The 17,450-nt window shown below is 52.2% G+C and overlaps 1 protein-coding gene across 4 annotated transcripts in view; it reads left to right on the top strand.

Moving 5' to 3' along the window:
- PPP2R2C (protein phosphatase 2 regulatory subunit Bgamma) overlaps positions 1 to 17,450 on the top strand; it is a 947,578-nt gene that overhangs the window by 810,374 nt on the left and 119,754 nt on the right. Inside the window, exon 1 of one of the 4 annotated variants that reach the window (XM_025437477.3) lies at positions 3,534 to 3,723. The exons of 1 other annotated variant lie outside the window; for it this stretch is intronic. In XM_025437477.3, coding sequence (XP_025293262.1) covers positions 3,654 to 3,723 — 70 coding nt within the window. In that variant the 5' untranslated portion in view covers positions 3,534 to 3,653. Of the gene's footprint in view, positions 1 to 3,533; positions 3,801 to 11,843; positions 11,980 to 17,450 lie in introns of those variants that run through there. 2 more of the 4 variants (XM_035714265.2, XM_049108025.1) reach the window with 2 other exon arrangements.

Here is a 17,450-nt window from a genome sequence, read left to right as displayed (position 1 = left end):
AGAAGAACCTCCAAACCCAAAGCAAGTGAAGTGCCCATCCACAGAAGAAACTGCAGAGCATTTCCACAATGGAATATTAGACAATAATGAAAAAAGAATAAAATAAGGTCACAAATATGCCATTGAGGAGTGAGCCTCAGAAACAGAATGTTGAACAAAACCAGATCCCCAAACACTCATGCTCTGTGATTCTCTTTGCAGAAAGCCCCCCAGACAAGGAAATCACAGAGTTAGAAGTCAAGGTCAAGATAGGGCTCTCTGCGGGGTGGTCAGAGTGGGGGGTGAGGAGCCTTTGGAGGATGGCAAGGTCTTCTTTTCCCCACTGGGGTGGTAGTTAAATCAATGTTTGCCCCGTGACAGTCCAGGGAGCAGCACATCTAACTTTTGTATGCTTTTCTCTACACAAACTAAACATCAGTTGAGACACGATATTTCAGGGACCACCAGAAAGGGCATAACTTGGTAAGCAGCTGAGAGGCAGAAGAAGATGGGGTCCCCAAAGCAGAGGGAAGGAGTGGCAGGGTGACCCACAGGGTGAAGGCTGCTGAGAGGTCAGCCACGGGAGGAGGCCAAAGACTCATCCACGGTTCTAGGAACAGGAAAGTCATCCTCAACTCTGCTGAGACCAGTTTCCCTCTGGGGAGGAGGGTGGGATGGTGATAAGAGGCCAGGTTGGTGGAGGGCTCTAGCAGCAAGTGATGGGGTGCAGAGAGGAGATGTGGAATGCAGGTGTGTCCTGTGGCATTCTGGTTGTGAAGGGGAAGGGCACCATGCTAGTAGCTAGTCAGGCTTTGCTGTGGGGAGCCCCAAGGGGATTGCTGACAAATTTCACTGTATCACAGAGGTCCTTGCCACTCCCGCTTTGTACAATAGACCCCCCCCATCCATCCCCGTCCCTGCCTGACCTACATGTTATGTACTTACTTCACCTTGTTGATCTCGCCTCACTAGGGGATCAACCCCACGGGAGGGGAGAGTTTTATCTGTTCTGTTCCCCATGTTACCCCCGTGCTGGGAATGTGCCTGCACACAGTAGATGCTCCAGAAACACTTGTCATGGACGAATCAATGGAGAGGTATACAGAGAGAGACTAGGGATGGGGGGACCAAGAGGAAAGATCTGGAGCTCAGCCCTGCGCTGAGCAGGTAGGGATATTTGCAGACACGAAGAGGAAGCAATGGATTACACAGGGATGAGTGCAGGTGGGGGGTGGGTGGGCAGGAGGTTGAGGTAAGGGCCTTGGTTCTGATGGGGGAGGTGCTTCAGGGGATTGGAGGAGACAGTCTGGAGGACCCTGGAGGAAATCAGAGAAGACTGTGCAGGTGGAGAGTGCAGAGGGGCTGATGCTGTATCCTGGGGTCCCCATCAGGTCCGGGGTCCCCCACTTGGCTCAGAAGCGGGCCAAGGGGTGTGTTGTGTTAGACCAGGACAGGGCTGTTTCTATGGTGTTCCAGGGCATCCTGGAAGGTGGGGTGGGTGCTTCCACAGAACTGTTAGTTGGGGAGGATGGGGTGAGGGGGTCCTCCCTAAGATCAGAGAGGAGGCAAGTCTCAGCATGATGATGGTGACAGCTAACATTCCAGAGTGTGGATGAGGCCAGGCCCCTACTGAGCATGAACTGGCCACACCAGCTCTGTGATCATATCCATCTCACAGGTGAGGCTGTGCTTGCCCGCCCCCTCCCTGTCAGGACTTGAACCCAGCCTGTGTCTTCCGGAGCTGGAGGCTGCCGTCTTTTTGCTACATGGAACTAGAGAGGTGAGCAGAGTATGGAAAGAGAGTGGGGTGCTGGGTTCTGGATGTGAGGTTCAGGCAGCCCAGGCATGAGGGAGAGAGCAGAATGAGCCAGGCTGGTGGGTGGGAGAGGACATGGACATCAGCCTCCTTCACAACAAGGAAGAGCAAACACATCTGACCTGCGTTTACCTGGTCCTTGCACTAAACCTGCACATCTGTGCTGAGGCGGACACCGTGCCCAAGCTGAGGGTGGGAGAGGTGGTGGTGCTGACAGAGCCCCCAGGACTCTTAGGAGTCCAGCCCTTTCCATTAAACCCGGGGCAGGGGTGGCTGGGCCTCCTCATGGGTCCATTCTGGGCACTTCTGTCACATGAAAGCCCATCTCTAGCTGACAAACTCCCACTCCCGGGGGGAGAAACCTCAGGCAGTGACCACCTGCCCCAGTCTCCCTGATCCCGTCCTTCTGCCCCTGCCCCTTCTGGACTCCTATGGCCCCCCTGCAGTTTGGGGAGCTGCCTGGAGTCCCCAGAAAATCAGCTGAAAGAAGCAGAGCCTCGCAGCATTGTGGGACTGGGGGTTCCGAGCTCCCTCTTCCACTTGGGGCTGAAGGCCTCTCAGCATTTGTTACCCGTCCCGTGCAGCCTCCACCTTTCCTTCTTTTCCAAAGTGGTTTTGCTGAGCACCTAGGAAGGTACTGGGGGGTCCATTCCCCCCTCCCCCAAAAGCCCCCAGTAAGACCTGTGCTCCCCGCAGGGAACTCCATCCCTCAGGCAAGTGGTTAGTTTGGACAAAAGAGGGGGACATACTTTTTGAGGGCCTGCTCTGTGCCAGGCACTGTGTGTGATGCAGAGCCGACCTGGTGACTAAGGGAAAGGAGGCCGGGAGGCTCCCGTTTGGCAGAAGCCCTGGGTTTGGTGGACAGGGAGCCCGGTAGAGGGGCCCGTTTTCCAGCCTGGAGTGCTCCCAGCGCTGTTTCTATACTTCATCTTTACCGGTACGTAGAAGACTGCGCAGGAGAGGATAGATCACGGAGCTCTGCCTGGGGGAGGCCAACTTCCCGGAGTTTTACCTCGGAGGATGCGGGTTCGCCCCGCCCCCACCGGTCCAGTTCTGCGCTCCAGGGGTCCTCAACTTGTACGACCCACCCTCCTCTACCAACGAAGGGGCGCTTGCCCCCCACCGCATTTCTCGAGTCTTCAGTGCTCCAGTGTGCCCCCCGGTAGCTGCCCGCCCGCCCTACCTCTTCTAACCCCTCCATCGCGGGGCATCTCTTCCGCAAATCCGGCACCTGGGCGGCCAAGGCGCCCCCTCCCCCCTCCCGCGCGCGCACCCCCGGCCGCCGAAGGGGCCCGCCCGCGGGGGCCGGGGCGCGGCTCCACCTGCAGGGCGCGGGGCGGCGGGCGCGCGGCGGGCGGCGGGCGGCGGCGGGCGGCGGGCTGCGCGGGCCGCGGGGGCGGAGGGCGGGCGGCGCGAGGGAGGGGCCTGCGGAGCGGCGGCGGCGGCGGCGGCCCCAGCCCGCGCAGCCCGGCTCGGCCCCGGCTCGGTCGGCTCAGCGCCGCGCGCGTCCCCTCCCGCCGCCGCGCAGCCAGGCGCCCGGGCTCCAGGCCGCCGCCGCCGCCGCCGCCGCCGGGCGCACCACGCAGCGCGCACCGGCCGGGATGCGCGCCCGGGCCCCGGCCCGCCCCCACCCGCGGCCGCCGCCCGCCCGCCGCGCGTTCGCCTGACCGCGGCGCCCGCCCCGGCCGCCCCGCCCGTCCCCGGCCGCCCCCCGGCCGCGATGCCCGCCCCCCGGGGCCCCGGCGGCCCGCGCCCCTGCTAGGCTGCGGCGGCATGGCCCGCGCGCCCGGCGCGACCTCTGCGGATTGCATCGGTGTGCGGCGGCGGGGCATGCCCAGGGCACCGGGCACGGCCTTCAATGGGCGAGGACACGGACACGCGGAAAATTAACCACAGCTTCCTGCGGGACCACAGCTATGTGACTGAAGGTAACGTACGTGTTGTCTGAGGCCCCCTCCGGCCGGCCGCGGCGTGGGGATGCCGTCGCACCGAATGCCCTCCGAAGGTTTGGACCGCGCGCTGTGTGTCGTGTCCCCCCCACCCCACCCCACCCCACCCCGCCCCGCCCCGGGTCCCGGAGGGAGGGAGCCCGAGGGTGCCGGCCTCCGCTGTCCAGCGCCCTCCTCCGCGCCGCCCTCCGGCGGGCAGCTTGCGGCCCCCAGGCCTGGCGGCATCTCGAATCGGCCCTGGCCATCGTTTGCAAAAAGGCCGTTTCTGCGGCTAACCTGGCGAAGAAACCGGGAGATGTAATGGCTTGGAATCTTGGGTTTGCCATTTCAGCCCAGCCCAAAGCCCACAGAATTTTCTAGGCTGCCCACTCCCCGGAGACGAAGAGGGATCCAGGGGGAAAAAAAATTCATTGCCAGATTCCCAATCCCCCGCCCCCCATCCCTCCAGAGGCTCGCTGTCCTGGGCCCCTCCCTGTGCTTCCAGAGGCAGGGGCCCCTCGTGGGTGGGAGAAGGCGGCGGGTTTGGGGTTGGTCTTTTATTCCCAGTGAGTTATACTGAGACAGAAGGAGCTGGCCCCAAACTGTCAGAATTTCCCCCCAAAAGTGGGACATGCCATCCCAAACGGGCTCTGCGTTTGAAATCCCTTAAATTGGCCCAAGCCCAACCCCCACCCCGAGGTGGTCGAACCCAGCTGGTCAGAGCTGAAGGATCAGTGACTTCCCAGGGTCCCCCTACAACCCTGCCCAGAGAACGGTGGGGACAGCTCCCAAGCCGCAGCCAGGGGCCCGCGGAGAGAATGCTTGGTTGAAGATGGGGAGAGCTAGCCGTGGGGTGTCTGCATGCAGCAGTGGGGACCCTTGTGCCCGAGACCTCGGAGGTGGGGGGGGGGTTAGGGACTGGCTGCACCTTCCCCAGGGGCTGCTAGACTGGCAGCATAAGTGTTTGTGGGTTGGTGGCAAGAGGTCCCCGGGTGGGTGCCCCGGTGGGAGGGGCCGTGGGCACTGCGCTCCGCGGGCCTGGCGCGCGTGGGTGCCTGTGTCAGGGAACCTGTGTGGGCTTGGAGGCGGTGATTCGACTCCTGGGTGGTGTCCGCGTACCTAGTGCCTGGCCCCGCCGGAAATGAGGCCGAGTGGGAGCCCGAGCCCTGCAGAGGCCTGGGACCGCGGGACCAGCGCGAGGCGGGACCCCTCTGTCGGGCCCTGGTCCCGGAGAGCAGAGGCTGGGTGTGTAACCTGGGTGGAGGGATGCTGAGGGGTGGCGCTTCCCCGCTCCCCTAGGAGAACCGCTGAGTCATGCTTTGCTGATGGGGGTGGGGGGAGGGGGGACAGGGCTGCCTGGCTGGGTGAGGGCTCAGCCCCCAAGCTAGGGCTTCCAGGGGCCCAGGGAGCTGAAGGCGGCCCTTTATTGCCTGCCTCGGTGAGGTTGAGGAAGAATCAGCCAGCGTTGGGGTGTGCTTTCTGCTTGCAGGCTGCCGAGTCACGAGCGTTGGAGGGTGAAGAGGCCTCTGGGTTGTTGGCAGGTGCCCTAGTGCTCTGGCTCTGGCTGAGAGGGGATCTTGGCAGGTCATTCCGGTCTGGCTTTCTGCAGGAAATCTCTGTTTTCTCATCTCTATACTGAGGATGATGGGATAGGATGCAGGACTCTGTAATTAAAAGTACAAAGCCCCATGCCTGACCCATAGTGGACATCTGCAAACATTAATTCCTTCTTCATCCCACCCTCTTCCTTCCCAGCTTTCTTCCATACATTTACCAGCTCTTAGCAGAGGAGAGCGAGGGGGAGGTGCATAGTTTGAGGAAGAAGTGATGTTTTTAATTCCTCTTCATTCATTCAACAAATATTTACTGAACACCTTCTACGTGCCAGTCACTGTTTTAGCCCTGGGGACTAGACCAAGATTCTGCCCTTGGGCAGCCTACGTTCTAGAAGGGAGCTCTGTGATATTGAGAGGAAGCTCTTCGCACGAAGTCTTGGTTTCCCCATCTGTAGAAGGGGATGAATAATACCATCCTGCCTGCCAGGTCTTAGGGTCAGGTGGGTTGTGAGGGTCAGGTGGGTTGGTGGACGAGGGAGCCAGCTCAGAACTCTAAATTGTTAACTGGCAGCTGAAGTATGCTTAGCACCTTCTGTATGCTGGGACCTCACACAAGACCATCCCCATTTTATGGAAGAAACCGAGTCTTGACCTTGTCCATGTCCCAGACTGAGTGCCAAGATATATGGGACATAGAGCTTGGAGGCTGGGATCCGAGACCAGCAAGATCAGAAATTTTTGTTCTTAGGGACGGTAGGGTCTAGGAGAGGAAGCAATAACTATAATTGTTAGAATTATATGAGATTTCTGGCCTCCTTGCATGAAAAAAGACTCGCCCAGTGTTGTATATTGCCTTTTGTGCTCAGAGCACAGGGTAGATCACAGATTTCGATGTCAGATAGACTTGTGTTCAAATCTGGCTTCTGATTCTTCATATGCTGTATAATCTTGGACAAGTTATTAAACCTTTCTGAGCTTCACTTTCTCCCTTTATAAAGGGAGAAAGAATAATAACTTATCTTGCATTATTGCTTGTTGGGACAATCAGTGATTATGCTAATACAGAAAATACCCAGCACAGTGCTTGGTCTATTGGAGGCATGTAATCAATGACACTGGTATAATTTATAAGGTTCCTGGAAGAGCTTCATGAGCAGATAATAGATGCTGAGATTTTGCAAAAGACCCAGGTGTACAGATTCCTGTTCCACCTGGTCATTTGGCCTACAAATGCTCGCTCACTACACCCCAGTGGCTCTGGTCTACTTCCTGTGCCTTAAGCAGGTCATTTTTTTTTTAAGATTTTATTTATTTATTTGACACAGAGATAGCAAGAGAGAGAGAGAGAGAGCAGGAGCAGGGGGAGCAGTGGGAGAGGGAGAAGCAGGCTCCCCGGTGAGCAGGCAGCCAGATGTGGGGCTCTATCCTAGGGCCCTGAGATCATGACCTGAGCTGAAGGCAGACATTTAACCAACTGAGCCATCCAGATGACCTGCAGGTCATTTTTTTTTTTCTTACCTCATGGTATTTGCACTGGCTGTGTTCTCTATCTAGAATATCCTCCTCCTGTTCTTCTCATGGCTGACTCCTCATCCTTTAGTTCTCACATTTAACACCATCTTTGCCAGTGGGAGTCCTGCTTGAGTTCCTGAGTCTCTTGTAAAATCTCAAATACTTTGGGAAGAGTTTAGGTGTTGTTAGTCATTCATACCTTGGTATGAATTAGAGCAGCTTTTTTTTTTTTTTTTTTTTTTAAATCCCCCCTTCCCACAACTCTTGGCACAGCTCAGCTGATTGAGTGTTGTTGTGATCACTAAGCATGGGTGCAGGCCACCCTGGGACACAGAGAACTTTGTAAAGATTGGGTGGGTTTTGGGAAGAGCAGTACGATTAAGTCTCTCAAGACAGTAGAAGGACTTGGACCCTTGAGAGAGGGACTGCCAGGGGTAGGAGAGTGCCGGGAGGTCTGGCTGTGTGTTCCCTTGCTGCAGCCACAGAGCTGAGCTTTGGGGTGAGTGAAGTGGGTGTCCCTAGGCTAGACTGGTCTGCAAATCCCTTCATCCCTTTCACCTAGCTGTGTTTTCCAGGCCCATTCTCTGCTGGGTAGTCCTCGGCAGGCAGTGAGGGGTCAGACACGGGGGGCCAACGGCCCAGGGCAGGTGGCAGAGGCTGGGCCTCTTTGGGAAGCAGTAGTCTCTCCCAGGCACCTGGAGGGGAAGGCACTTGAGGGCCACCCTTTCCTGCTAGGACCGTAGTCCCAGCTTTTCCTCCCTCAGCCATCTCAGCCATTAACCTCTGTCATACATGCGCACCTCTCCTGTCCACGGAAAGAAAGGCACCTCTGCATTGTTGACCCCATATGCTTGCCATCCGCATAAGTTCCATGTGATTTCAGGGCCATGGGCATATTCCCACAGACTGTGTGGTTGAAGAAATAAAGCAGGGCTCAGACAAGGAGTTGGTATGGTTGGGGGGATGTCGCAGGCTTGTCTGAACCTGGCATTCGGGCACTTTCCACTGCATGTCCTTGTGTTTTGAACTAATAGCGTGGGAATAATATCTACCTTCTGCCCAGGCCTAGACCACACTGGAGAGGCATGCTGTTGGCGAGAGACCAGCATTCAGCCACATGTGCCCCCTATGGAGGGTACTGAGACTAACCTCCCCAATACCCAGTGCCTCACCCCACCAAGAGCATAGTGGTTTCCAGCCAGAGACCTGTGGCCGTAGGCTGGGCCAGCTTGGTCTTAAGAGCAGTGTGTCCCTCTTGCACTGACTGGTTTCAGGACATGGGAAACAGTTCTGGGGGTTGAGTGGGAAGCAGAGCTGCAGGAAGCCGGTCTCTCTCTTGTGAAGGAACAGGGAATCCCCCATTGTTGCCGGCAGCCGTTCTGAGATCACGAAGGCAGTAAGTCCTAAGCCAACAACCCTGTTGGTGTCTGGGCAGAGAGCGAGTGGCAGCTGAGGACATTGTGATTCCCTGGGTTAATCAGGCCTGCTGTCTACCCACCTTTGGGCGTCTAGTTCCATCAGCCGGCACATTTCCTCATTGCATCACACTTTAGGCCAAGATTCTTTGACTTGTAGCTGACAACACCCTCTCTCCCAGTTATCCAGAAGACCAGGGGGCTGTCCTGGCACTCATGGCCACGATGTCCCCAAAACCATGAGGGAGTTTGATGCGTTTGCTTTGTGTTTTAGGAACCATCCGTGATCTCTTTTATTGTAGTCAAAGCTGCTGTGTTCTGGTTTTTCATCCTTGGCCTTCCTGAGAATGCATTTCCAGCCAAATGAGATATCCCAGGATCTGGTTTCAGGAGACCTGCGTTCCAAGTGGGGTCTGACTCTGGGTTCACCATCTTGGGCAGGTCACACATTCTTATGGAGTCTTAGCGTCTTCTCTGGATTGCTGCTTAGAGCACTTGAAATGTGGGATGTACAGTTTGATGCTGTGACATGTCATGAGCCCCCCACCCTGCTCCATGGAAGGAACACCCTCAGTGCATTCATGGTGTGAGATGGGTTCGATGGGTGTAAACATGCACGGCCCAGAGCCTGGGGCCTGGTCAGGGCTCAATAAATGTTGTCTGCCAACAGTAATGCCTCCTTCTTAGGGGTGAGAGTTAGAATAGCCCTTAGAACCATTGTCAGACTGGCTGACCTCACCCCATCGGCACTCCACAGGGCAGTGGAGGCTCAGATGGTGTCGCTTGTGGCACTGCCCTAAAGCCAGCTCCAAGGAACAGTGGGTAGATCCAGCCTCTGGTTTGGAAAATCAAGCTGTGGATGGACGGCTGAATCGTCGCCCCTTCCCTTCCAGTTAGGAACATCACTTCCATCACAATCCTAGAGTTTTCCAAGCTCATGCTGTCTCCATTTCAGGGGTGGGGGCAGTGAAGGCAGCTGCAGGGGGCACACCTCTGGGTGTTCTCGGTTCAGCCACACCACCTCTCGGAGCCTCAGGCTCCTTGCACTGCCTCCTGCCCTGGGTCGTCACACAGCCCTGAGGCGCAAAGGCCACGTAGACACTAAAGGTCTGCCCATGTGGAGGGGTTACTGTTGTTACCAGTTTCCCCAAACTGTTGAGGGGGTCAGCTCCCACGGTGTAAGCAACATACTCACTTATTTTTAATCAATCCTAACTGAAAGATTGGTGCAGTCATGGAGTAGGCTTTTTCTCATTTTCTTCCTGCAAGATGGGAATCAAATTCTAATAAAACTTTTCCACATTGTCTCCTGGTTGTTTTACACTTGCTACAGCTTTTGGGTTTTATCCTTGAAGGCCCACTGAGCTAAGGGATGTTTTTGGCAAGAGGTGTTATGGGTCCTGAGAAGGGGAAGCATGGCTATGTGTAACCCTGGGTTTAAGGACCAGGACTGGAGTCACCACGGGGACGAAGGGGAAAGGACAGTCTCCAGAGTACCGCACAGTTATGCACATTGTTAGCAATTTGTGGGAGTTCCTTCCAGTCTTTTTTTAATGCTCACATCTGTGTTTAATAAGAACTATAATCACTCTATATAAACATAAACCATGTTGAAGGCGACTTTTTAAAAGAAGCATGACCCTATAATAGTTTTCCAGTGCTTGGCTGGAACTTGTCCAGTTGCACCCTCCTGTTTTTGATTTCATGTTGTGCTGTTGCCTTGTTGAAATTTTTATAATTTTGTATCTGAACCCAGATTTTATAAGTGACATGTGATGAGATGGTAGGGCGGGCACCTGAGCAGAGGTGATGCACACAACATGTGTTTTGGCTGTTTTGTGCGGCTCCTGTACACACCACATGTGGGCTTTGAGTGCCACTGAGCTCCTGTGCGTTCTGTGCCCATGACTCTGCAGGCAGCGGTGGGTGCTCACAGCCTGGAGAAGCCACTCTTCTGAACCAGAACTTGATTTGGATACTGAAGGGAGGAAGTGACATTCCAAAGCGCATGAGGGACCAAGGAAGCTGGTTATCATACCCTCTTACCCATGTTATATCCTTGTGTGAGCTAATACTGATACTGAAAATGATGACCCAGAAAGAAAGGAAAGGAGAGGATGGGACATCCATGGTCCTTTCCTTTCAACCCTTATTCATCATTGAGCCAAGGGTGGAGGAGCGTGTGTGGGATGTACAAACATCAAAAAGTGAAATAAAACCAGATAAGCTGGTTTCCCACTGCCCTGTAAGAGTGAGCTACATGTGCATATGGAAGCTACCAGATAGGAATTGTGTATTTCAGTGATTTTGCATTCCAGTTAAATACTCTCACATTTGCATTTAAAACTGGAATTGCATAATAGAATGATGACTGGCACTATTCATGCTTACTAGTAATTTAAACTTTTATTTTTTTCTATTGGCATTAAGTGGCAATAACACCATGGCAAGTCATGGGGAAAATGAAAGAGCGTTATATTTTAGTATCTTAAATGATACTTTCCCCCTGCTTTTTGAACAAGGTGCTCTACATTTTTGCACTGGGCCCTATAAATGATAAAATTGGCCCTCCTTTGCTGTAGGGGACAGGCTGGAATTCTAGGGGGTTAAGAATCCTTGTCTGGCATCCCACCTGTTCCTCCCCTACCCACTGGACCCCTCATCTTGGGGGCTGTTCCAAGGAGGGGCCTGCAGGTCTTTCATTGCAGATGCCAGCCTTTAAACCTCTCAACCCCTACAGGCCCAAGGGGAGGGGCTGTAGACTAGGGGTCCCTGGCTCCACCCCCATTACCATTAATAAAGCATACATAAAATAAAGCATATTTTTAAAAAATTTTCCCTCTTGTCCACCTTCCCTGTGTGGTCTCAAGTCCAGTAGGTGAGAGGGATGCCTAACTGGTAACCTCAGTCCCGCCCCAAGATGCCATCTTTCATTGGCTGTGCATTATCCCTGTGATAGGTGTGCCACAGTTCAATTAATCACCCCCTGATTGTTGGATAATGAGATGGCTTTTTTCCCCTTATATAAGCATTCCTGATGCTGAGCCAATGAGCACCAGTCATATAAGATGATACCCTAGTCCCATCCCTCCCCCTAACTTTGGAATAATTTCTTAAGAGAGAATCCTATGCATGCAATTTTATGTAAAAATTATGAATGTGTTTAATGTTCTTGACACTGCCAAATTATTCTCCAGAGAATTTTTCTGTTTTGCCACATGCTAATCAGCATTTGGTATCCTAATTCATTCGACCTCTGCAAATATCATAGATGAAAAATATTTGTTTTAATTTATGTCTGAATACCAATGAGGTGGGACATTTTTTTCCACTTTGTTCAACAGACATTTACTGCTCCCCCTTAGAGGCTGGGGGAGGGAGGGGTGATGTTAGATGCTGGACGTGCAGTATTGAGGAGCAAGTTCATTGCTGTCATTCATTTACTCATTCACTCATTCACTCACTCACTCACTCACTCACTGGAATATCTCTGGAGCTGCCACTGTGTTCTGGGCACAGAAGATGCCCATGTTGCTGGGGTAGGGAGGGTGAGGAGGGGTAAGAGCAGGGAGAGGAGACAGCTCAGATAGAACCCGAGGTTCACCAACATTTAAAGGACAGAGAATGAGAAGTCTATGGCTCAGGTGGGGTAATCACCCAAGTGGGAATGGACCAGGAGGGCTGTGGAGTCCCAGGCCTGGCAATCCAGCTAGGAGGGGACAGGGGAGGGAAGAAGGATGGACCACCGGCATTAAATGATGCCACACCACCAGGTAGGACAGTATCGAGAAGTGTCTTTTGGCTGTCTGTTTCAGGTGTTCACACCCATTTGGCACCGTGTCCCCTGGGGCTCTGCTTTGGTGATGTCTTCCTGTGAGCCCCTATGGGCTGCAGCCCTGTCTCTCCACTCAGGTCTCCCAGCTGGCACACAGAACAGTTTGCTCTCTATTCTCTGCTCTCCTAGACGGCCCCTTGAATCCCTTCTCTGGTCTCACTGCCTCTGGGGCCAATGCTCCAGGTCCCAGAAGGCACGTTTCGATAACTCTTTGCTCCCGGTTTCATTTTGTGTTCGCAGTCCAGGCTGTGTCCTTGAAATGTGAGCCTGTCTCTCCCAGGGTCTTGGGTGCCATTGAGAGAGAGCTGTGTCCGGCAGAGTACCCTGGGGAGTCCTAGTTAAACCAGGCCCTGTAAGAGAGATGCCTCTTTCTCACTGCAATGGTATCCTGCGGCCCTCGCGCAGAATGACCTGTGTGGACTTTAGTATTAAATAACTGTAAAACAAACATAAAAGCCATCATTATGATTAGCCATTTATTGAGTACATACTATATGCAGATGTGATGTTAAGTCCATTATCTTATTGGATCCTAACAAAACCTGGTGTTGTATGTATTTTCCCCATTTTACAGGGGAGAAAGCTGAGGTTTGGGCACTGGCCCAGAGTCAAACCCCATAAGGGGCAGAGCTGGGGTTTGAATGCAGCCCATCTGCCTGCAGAACCCACACTCCTGACCTCCACACTGTATGGAGGAACTGACAGGGCAGGGACAGGAGATCCGTTGAGCTCTGATTATGTGCCTGGCTTAGAAGGGTCTGGGATTTGAACCCAGGACTGCCTGGTGTGGTCATGCTGAGCATGCAGCAGTGCATCCGTTACATCCATGTGTGTGGTTAAAGGCAATTGAGAAGGGCCAGGGAGAGAAGGGATCACTTTCACAGAATGAGGGGTGGGGGTAGGGGATGGTCGCAGTTCTAGAGAGGACAGGTGCTTTGGCACTGAAGGGAGTGGCATTCCCCAGGTGAGGGAGTGATGCCCTTTGGGACATGGCATTCTAGTACATTCCAGGCAGGCAGGACAGCGTGTGCAAAGCAACATGCATAGGCTTGTCCCGAATAGCATCCAGGCTCTTCTGTCTGAACCCAAGAAGCAGTTGCCAGCCAGCTCAGGGTGAAGGGCCCACCTGGGAGCCACTGTGCTGTCCAGGATGGGCACTGCCTCCTTGTACACTGGAAGCTATTGTCCCCCAGAGTCCTGGGCTGAATGGCCCATTGAGGGAGAACAAAGCAGCTCAGAGGTTCCAGCTGCCCCAAGCAGGGATAGGATCGCCAGCTCAGGCCTGGGGCTTCCTCTGGGCTCGCCTGGCTTCCTGTATTCCTCTACCCTACAGAGGTTGTAGCCCTGAACCTTGGGGCCACCAGTGCTGGAGTTTGGGGCCTAGACTCCGGGGGCCTGAGCTCTGGTCTTGGCCCAGCTGGCAGGTGCTTCAGCCTCAGAACCTGGTTCCCCGCCTGTGAGGCAGAGAGAACTACAAGCCACCTGGGCTTTCTGTGAGTATTGGGTGAAATAGTCGGTATACTGGACATAAATCTCCATAAAACGCAGCTACTTATATTGTTAGTATCAGCTTTTAGAGTTTTTTTTCAATTTCAAAAAAGTTTTTTTAAAAAAAGATTTTATTTGTTTATTTGAGAGAGAGAGCATGAGAGAGTGAGCACACAAGCAGGAGGGAGAGGCAGAGGGAGAGGGAGCACCAGACTACCAGCTGAGCAGGGAGCCCGAAGTGGGGCTCTATCCCAGAGCCCTGAGATCATGACCTGGGCTGAAGACAGACGTTTCACCAACTGAGTCACCTAGGCACCCCAATTTCAAAAAAGTTTCAATGAAACTTTCAAGTATGTGGTAAGGTAGAGGAAGTAGTATTTGGGATCGCTCCTTGCCCATGGCCTTGGTCCAGCTGCTCTGAAGATTGCACCATGCCTCCTTCATTAACTTTCCTCTCCTTTTGACTGAAGAATTTTTTTTAAAGATTTTATTTATTTATTCACGAGAGACACAGATAGCGGCAGAGACACAGGCAGAGGGAGAAGCAGGCTCCATGCAGGGAGCCCAACATGGGACTCGATCCCAGGGCTCCAGGATCACACCCTGGGCCAAAAGCAGATGCTAAACTGCTGAGCCACCCAGGGATCCCCTGACTGAAGAATTTTTAAGCCAATTTAGGACTCCTGTCATCTTACCTGTACCTCAGTAGGCCAGGACGTGTCTTACCTGACCAAGTGCCGCCACCCTCCATGACAGAACGAGCACTAATGCCTTCCCATCTGATTCTCATCCATCTTGGCAAGGTCCCCATTTGTCTCAAAAATGCTCTTTTCTGGTTGCTGGGTTTGAAGCAGGATCCCAAGTCCCGCACCTGCTTGGGGCTGTTCTGTCTCTTAGGTCTTTCCTGTTTGAGGCCAGTCCTCTATCCCATTTTCAGACTACTGACTGCAGAAGACATTTGTTATTCTTTTGGAAAGATTACAGTTTTGCCCAGAGTGTCCCCAACCTGTGTCTGGCTCCCAGTTGCCTGATGGGTCTAGATGGCTGATGAGTGGTTGCCTGGATCCTGGGAGTCAGCCCCTGGGGTGTGCCCCTCTCTCCTTCCAGGGACCTCCTCACCCTTTATCAGCTGGGAGACCCTGGGCAGGTTGCTCAGGGGGTGCATGCATCTTTACCAAGACCTAGCCAGGTGGCAGATTCATGAACAAGAGCAGTGGTTTCTGTTGGAAGCCCTTGAATTTTGAGATTTGTTATATAGCGGTAGATAACTGAACTAGTTATGGATTCTCACTTTGAATTCCCAGTTGTGCCTAGTTCCTGATCCTTGTGAGGCCCCTTGTCCAACTGCTATGCTGTCCTTGATTCTGTAGCTCTTCCAGAACCTTCCAGGAACTTCCTTCTTGTGTATGTCAGCCTGTGTCAATTTCTGTTACTTACGACTAAAGAATCTTCATTCCCAGTCCCAACCAGGAGAGTGACTCAGCTCAGATCATAAGACAGGACTGGAACCCAGACTGAAACACAGGACCTAGAATCCTACCCCATGAGACCTCAGTAGATACATATATTGGACATATCTGCTTCCTCTTACATGGCTCAGCACCTGCCACTGGCCAGATGCTAGGTGAGCACATGTTTGAGTGACCAAGTGAACAAATGCCACACCTGCCCCTGGCCAAATTCCCTGAGCATAAATAGTCTTCTTTTTGCAAAGGTCAGGTTTGTACAGATTTCAGTTCCCACAGTTCCAGTTAAATCACGCCAGACCCACAGCCACGTGGATCAAACTTGAGCTACCATGGCAAGGTAACCATGAGGACTGCCTAGAGTACAAACTTTGCTACTACTTTCTCAGTGTACAGATCGCTAAATAAATGACAGATGTGCACTGGGGACTGTGACCAAGTCACTTCTTTCTGTGTCTGTCGTTGGTTGGCCACCACACACCTGTTAGTTCACACACAAACAGCAAAGCACGTGGTAGTGCTACCTCCTTGTCTCCCCATGATAAACTCATGTGACGCTTTACAAAAATGAAAAATCAAGAAGAGGGAGTTGGTCAACAAAGATGATGTTCAACAAGGGAGTGAAAGGTGATTCCCTGGAGGGGAAATGTGAGCGGAATGTGAGCAGAATTACAGAGGAAATTGCCGATCCTGGGGATGTTGAAGCTGTTGCCTGGTGAGACTCTCGCTTACAGCTGCTAAATACAGGGCCACTGAGTACAAGAGAACTCACGGACTCTAGATGTTTCATGATGTTAGAAGTGCACGGAGTAAAATCTTGGAAGCTGACCTGAGCTTGGGAGGACGGGTCTCTGGGCACAGACAAGGTGCCAGCAGTCATACGGTCAGCAGGAGCAGCACCGTCCCAACTACTCTCCTTGCATTTGTTTTTACAAAGAAATAAAAACACTTGAATTATCAATGTTTCTAATGTTTTAAATTGCTGTACTAAATAAATGTTGGTTTGGGGGCACGTGGGTAGCTCAGTGGTTGAGTGTCTGATTTTGGATCAGGTCGTGATCCCAGGATCCTGGGATACAGTCCTGCTTTGGGCTCCCCATAGGGAGCCTGCTTCTCCCTCTGCCTGTGTCTCTGCCTCTCTCTGTGTCTCTCAGAAATAAATACAATCTTAAAAAGATTATTGGTTTTACTATTTACTATTTTATTTTATTGGTTTTACTATTTAATTTTATACTTATATATAAGTTTGTATATACACTTACAGGCATCAATAAGAGAGTTTTTAAAGACTTAAAACTTTTTTTTTTTTTTTTTAAGTCACAGAACTTAAATTTAACTTGGGACACCTGAGTGGCTTGGTTGAGCATCTAACTCTTAGTTTCAGCTTAGGCCGTGATCTCAGTGTTGTGTGAGTTTGAGCCCAGTGCCGGGCTTCATACTCAGCACAGAGTCTGCTGAAGATTCTCTCTCTCCCTCTACCTCTCCCTCGTGCTCGTGTGCACACACTCTCTCCTCCCACCAAATAAATAAGTTAATAAATAAAATCTTAAAAAAGTAATTTCCAGATTGGTTATTAAGATCCCTTTGAATAATTTGGGCATACACAGTCATTTTTTTGGTTCCCCAAACTGAGAGCTCCCTGTGCTCATTCCAAATTGCAGTATCTAATACTGCATGGCCCTTCCACAGTGTTCTAAACCCTGGCTGGAGGATTACAGTCAATATCCTCCTTATTGAAGGCAGCAGCTCAAGAATATTAAATAATGCAAATTCCTCACTGTGGGAATGGCCAGGCAGCCCATGGATCACTGTGAGAGGGACACATGCCTTCCCTCCACTGTGCTCATTGCGCAGACCTCCAGCCAGCCTGTCTGTTTTGGAACCATCCATCATGGAATGAACTGGCTGAAGGAGTCAGAGGCTGACAATAGTGGCTGCTACACCAGCTTTCAATGTGAAAGGTGATAAAAACAACCCTGAATATTTTATAGCCTCAAGGAGAGGTAAGGCTCTTTATTGAAGCTGTGAAAATATAATCCATCATCATAATGTGTCCCATATCATCAGACTGCGGGAGCCAAGTTTCGTGTATGTTAAGATGCTCAGTGCAAGAAGATTTTAATTTTATTTCCTATTTATTTTCTCATTACAGAAATTTTTGAAAATGCAGGGAGTAGAATAAAGGGGGGGGGGTAGGGTAATAACATCCTGATGTCGCTGGCCCCAGAAACATTGTTCCAGTTTTGTTATATTTCCTACTTACCACTCCCCTATAGATGGTCAGAAATACAGTTTGTATCTTTTAAAATAGTTAACATGCTGAAACATTTCCGCATATTATCATAATGCCCAAGTAAATAATTTTTTTTTTTTATTCATGATAGGCACACAGTGAGAGAGAGAGAGGCAGAGACACAGGCAGAGGGAGAAGCAGGCTCCATGCACCGGGAGCCTG

This window comes from Canis lupus, chromosome 3 (assembly GCF_003254725.2).
Source record: "Canis lupus dingo isolate Sandy chromosome 3, ASM325472v2, whole genome shotgun sequence".
Classification (NCBI taxonomy): Eukaryota; Metazoa; Chordata; class Mammalia; order Carnivora; family Canidae; genus Canis; species Canis lupus.
Note: the sequence above shows the minus strand (reverse complement) of the source record. Positions and strands in the feature narration are given on the sequence as shown.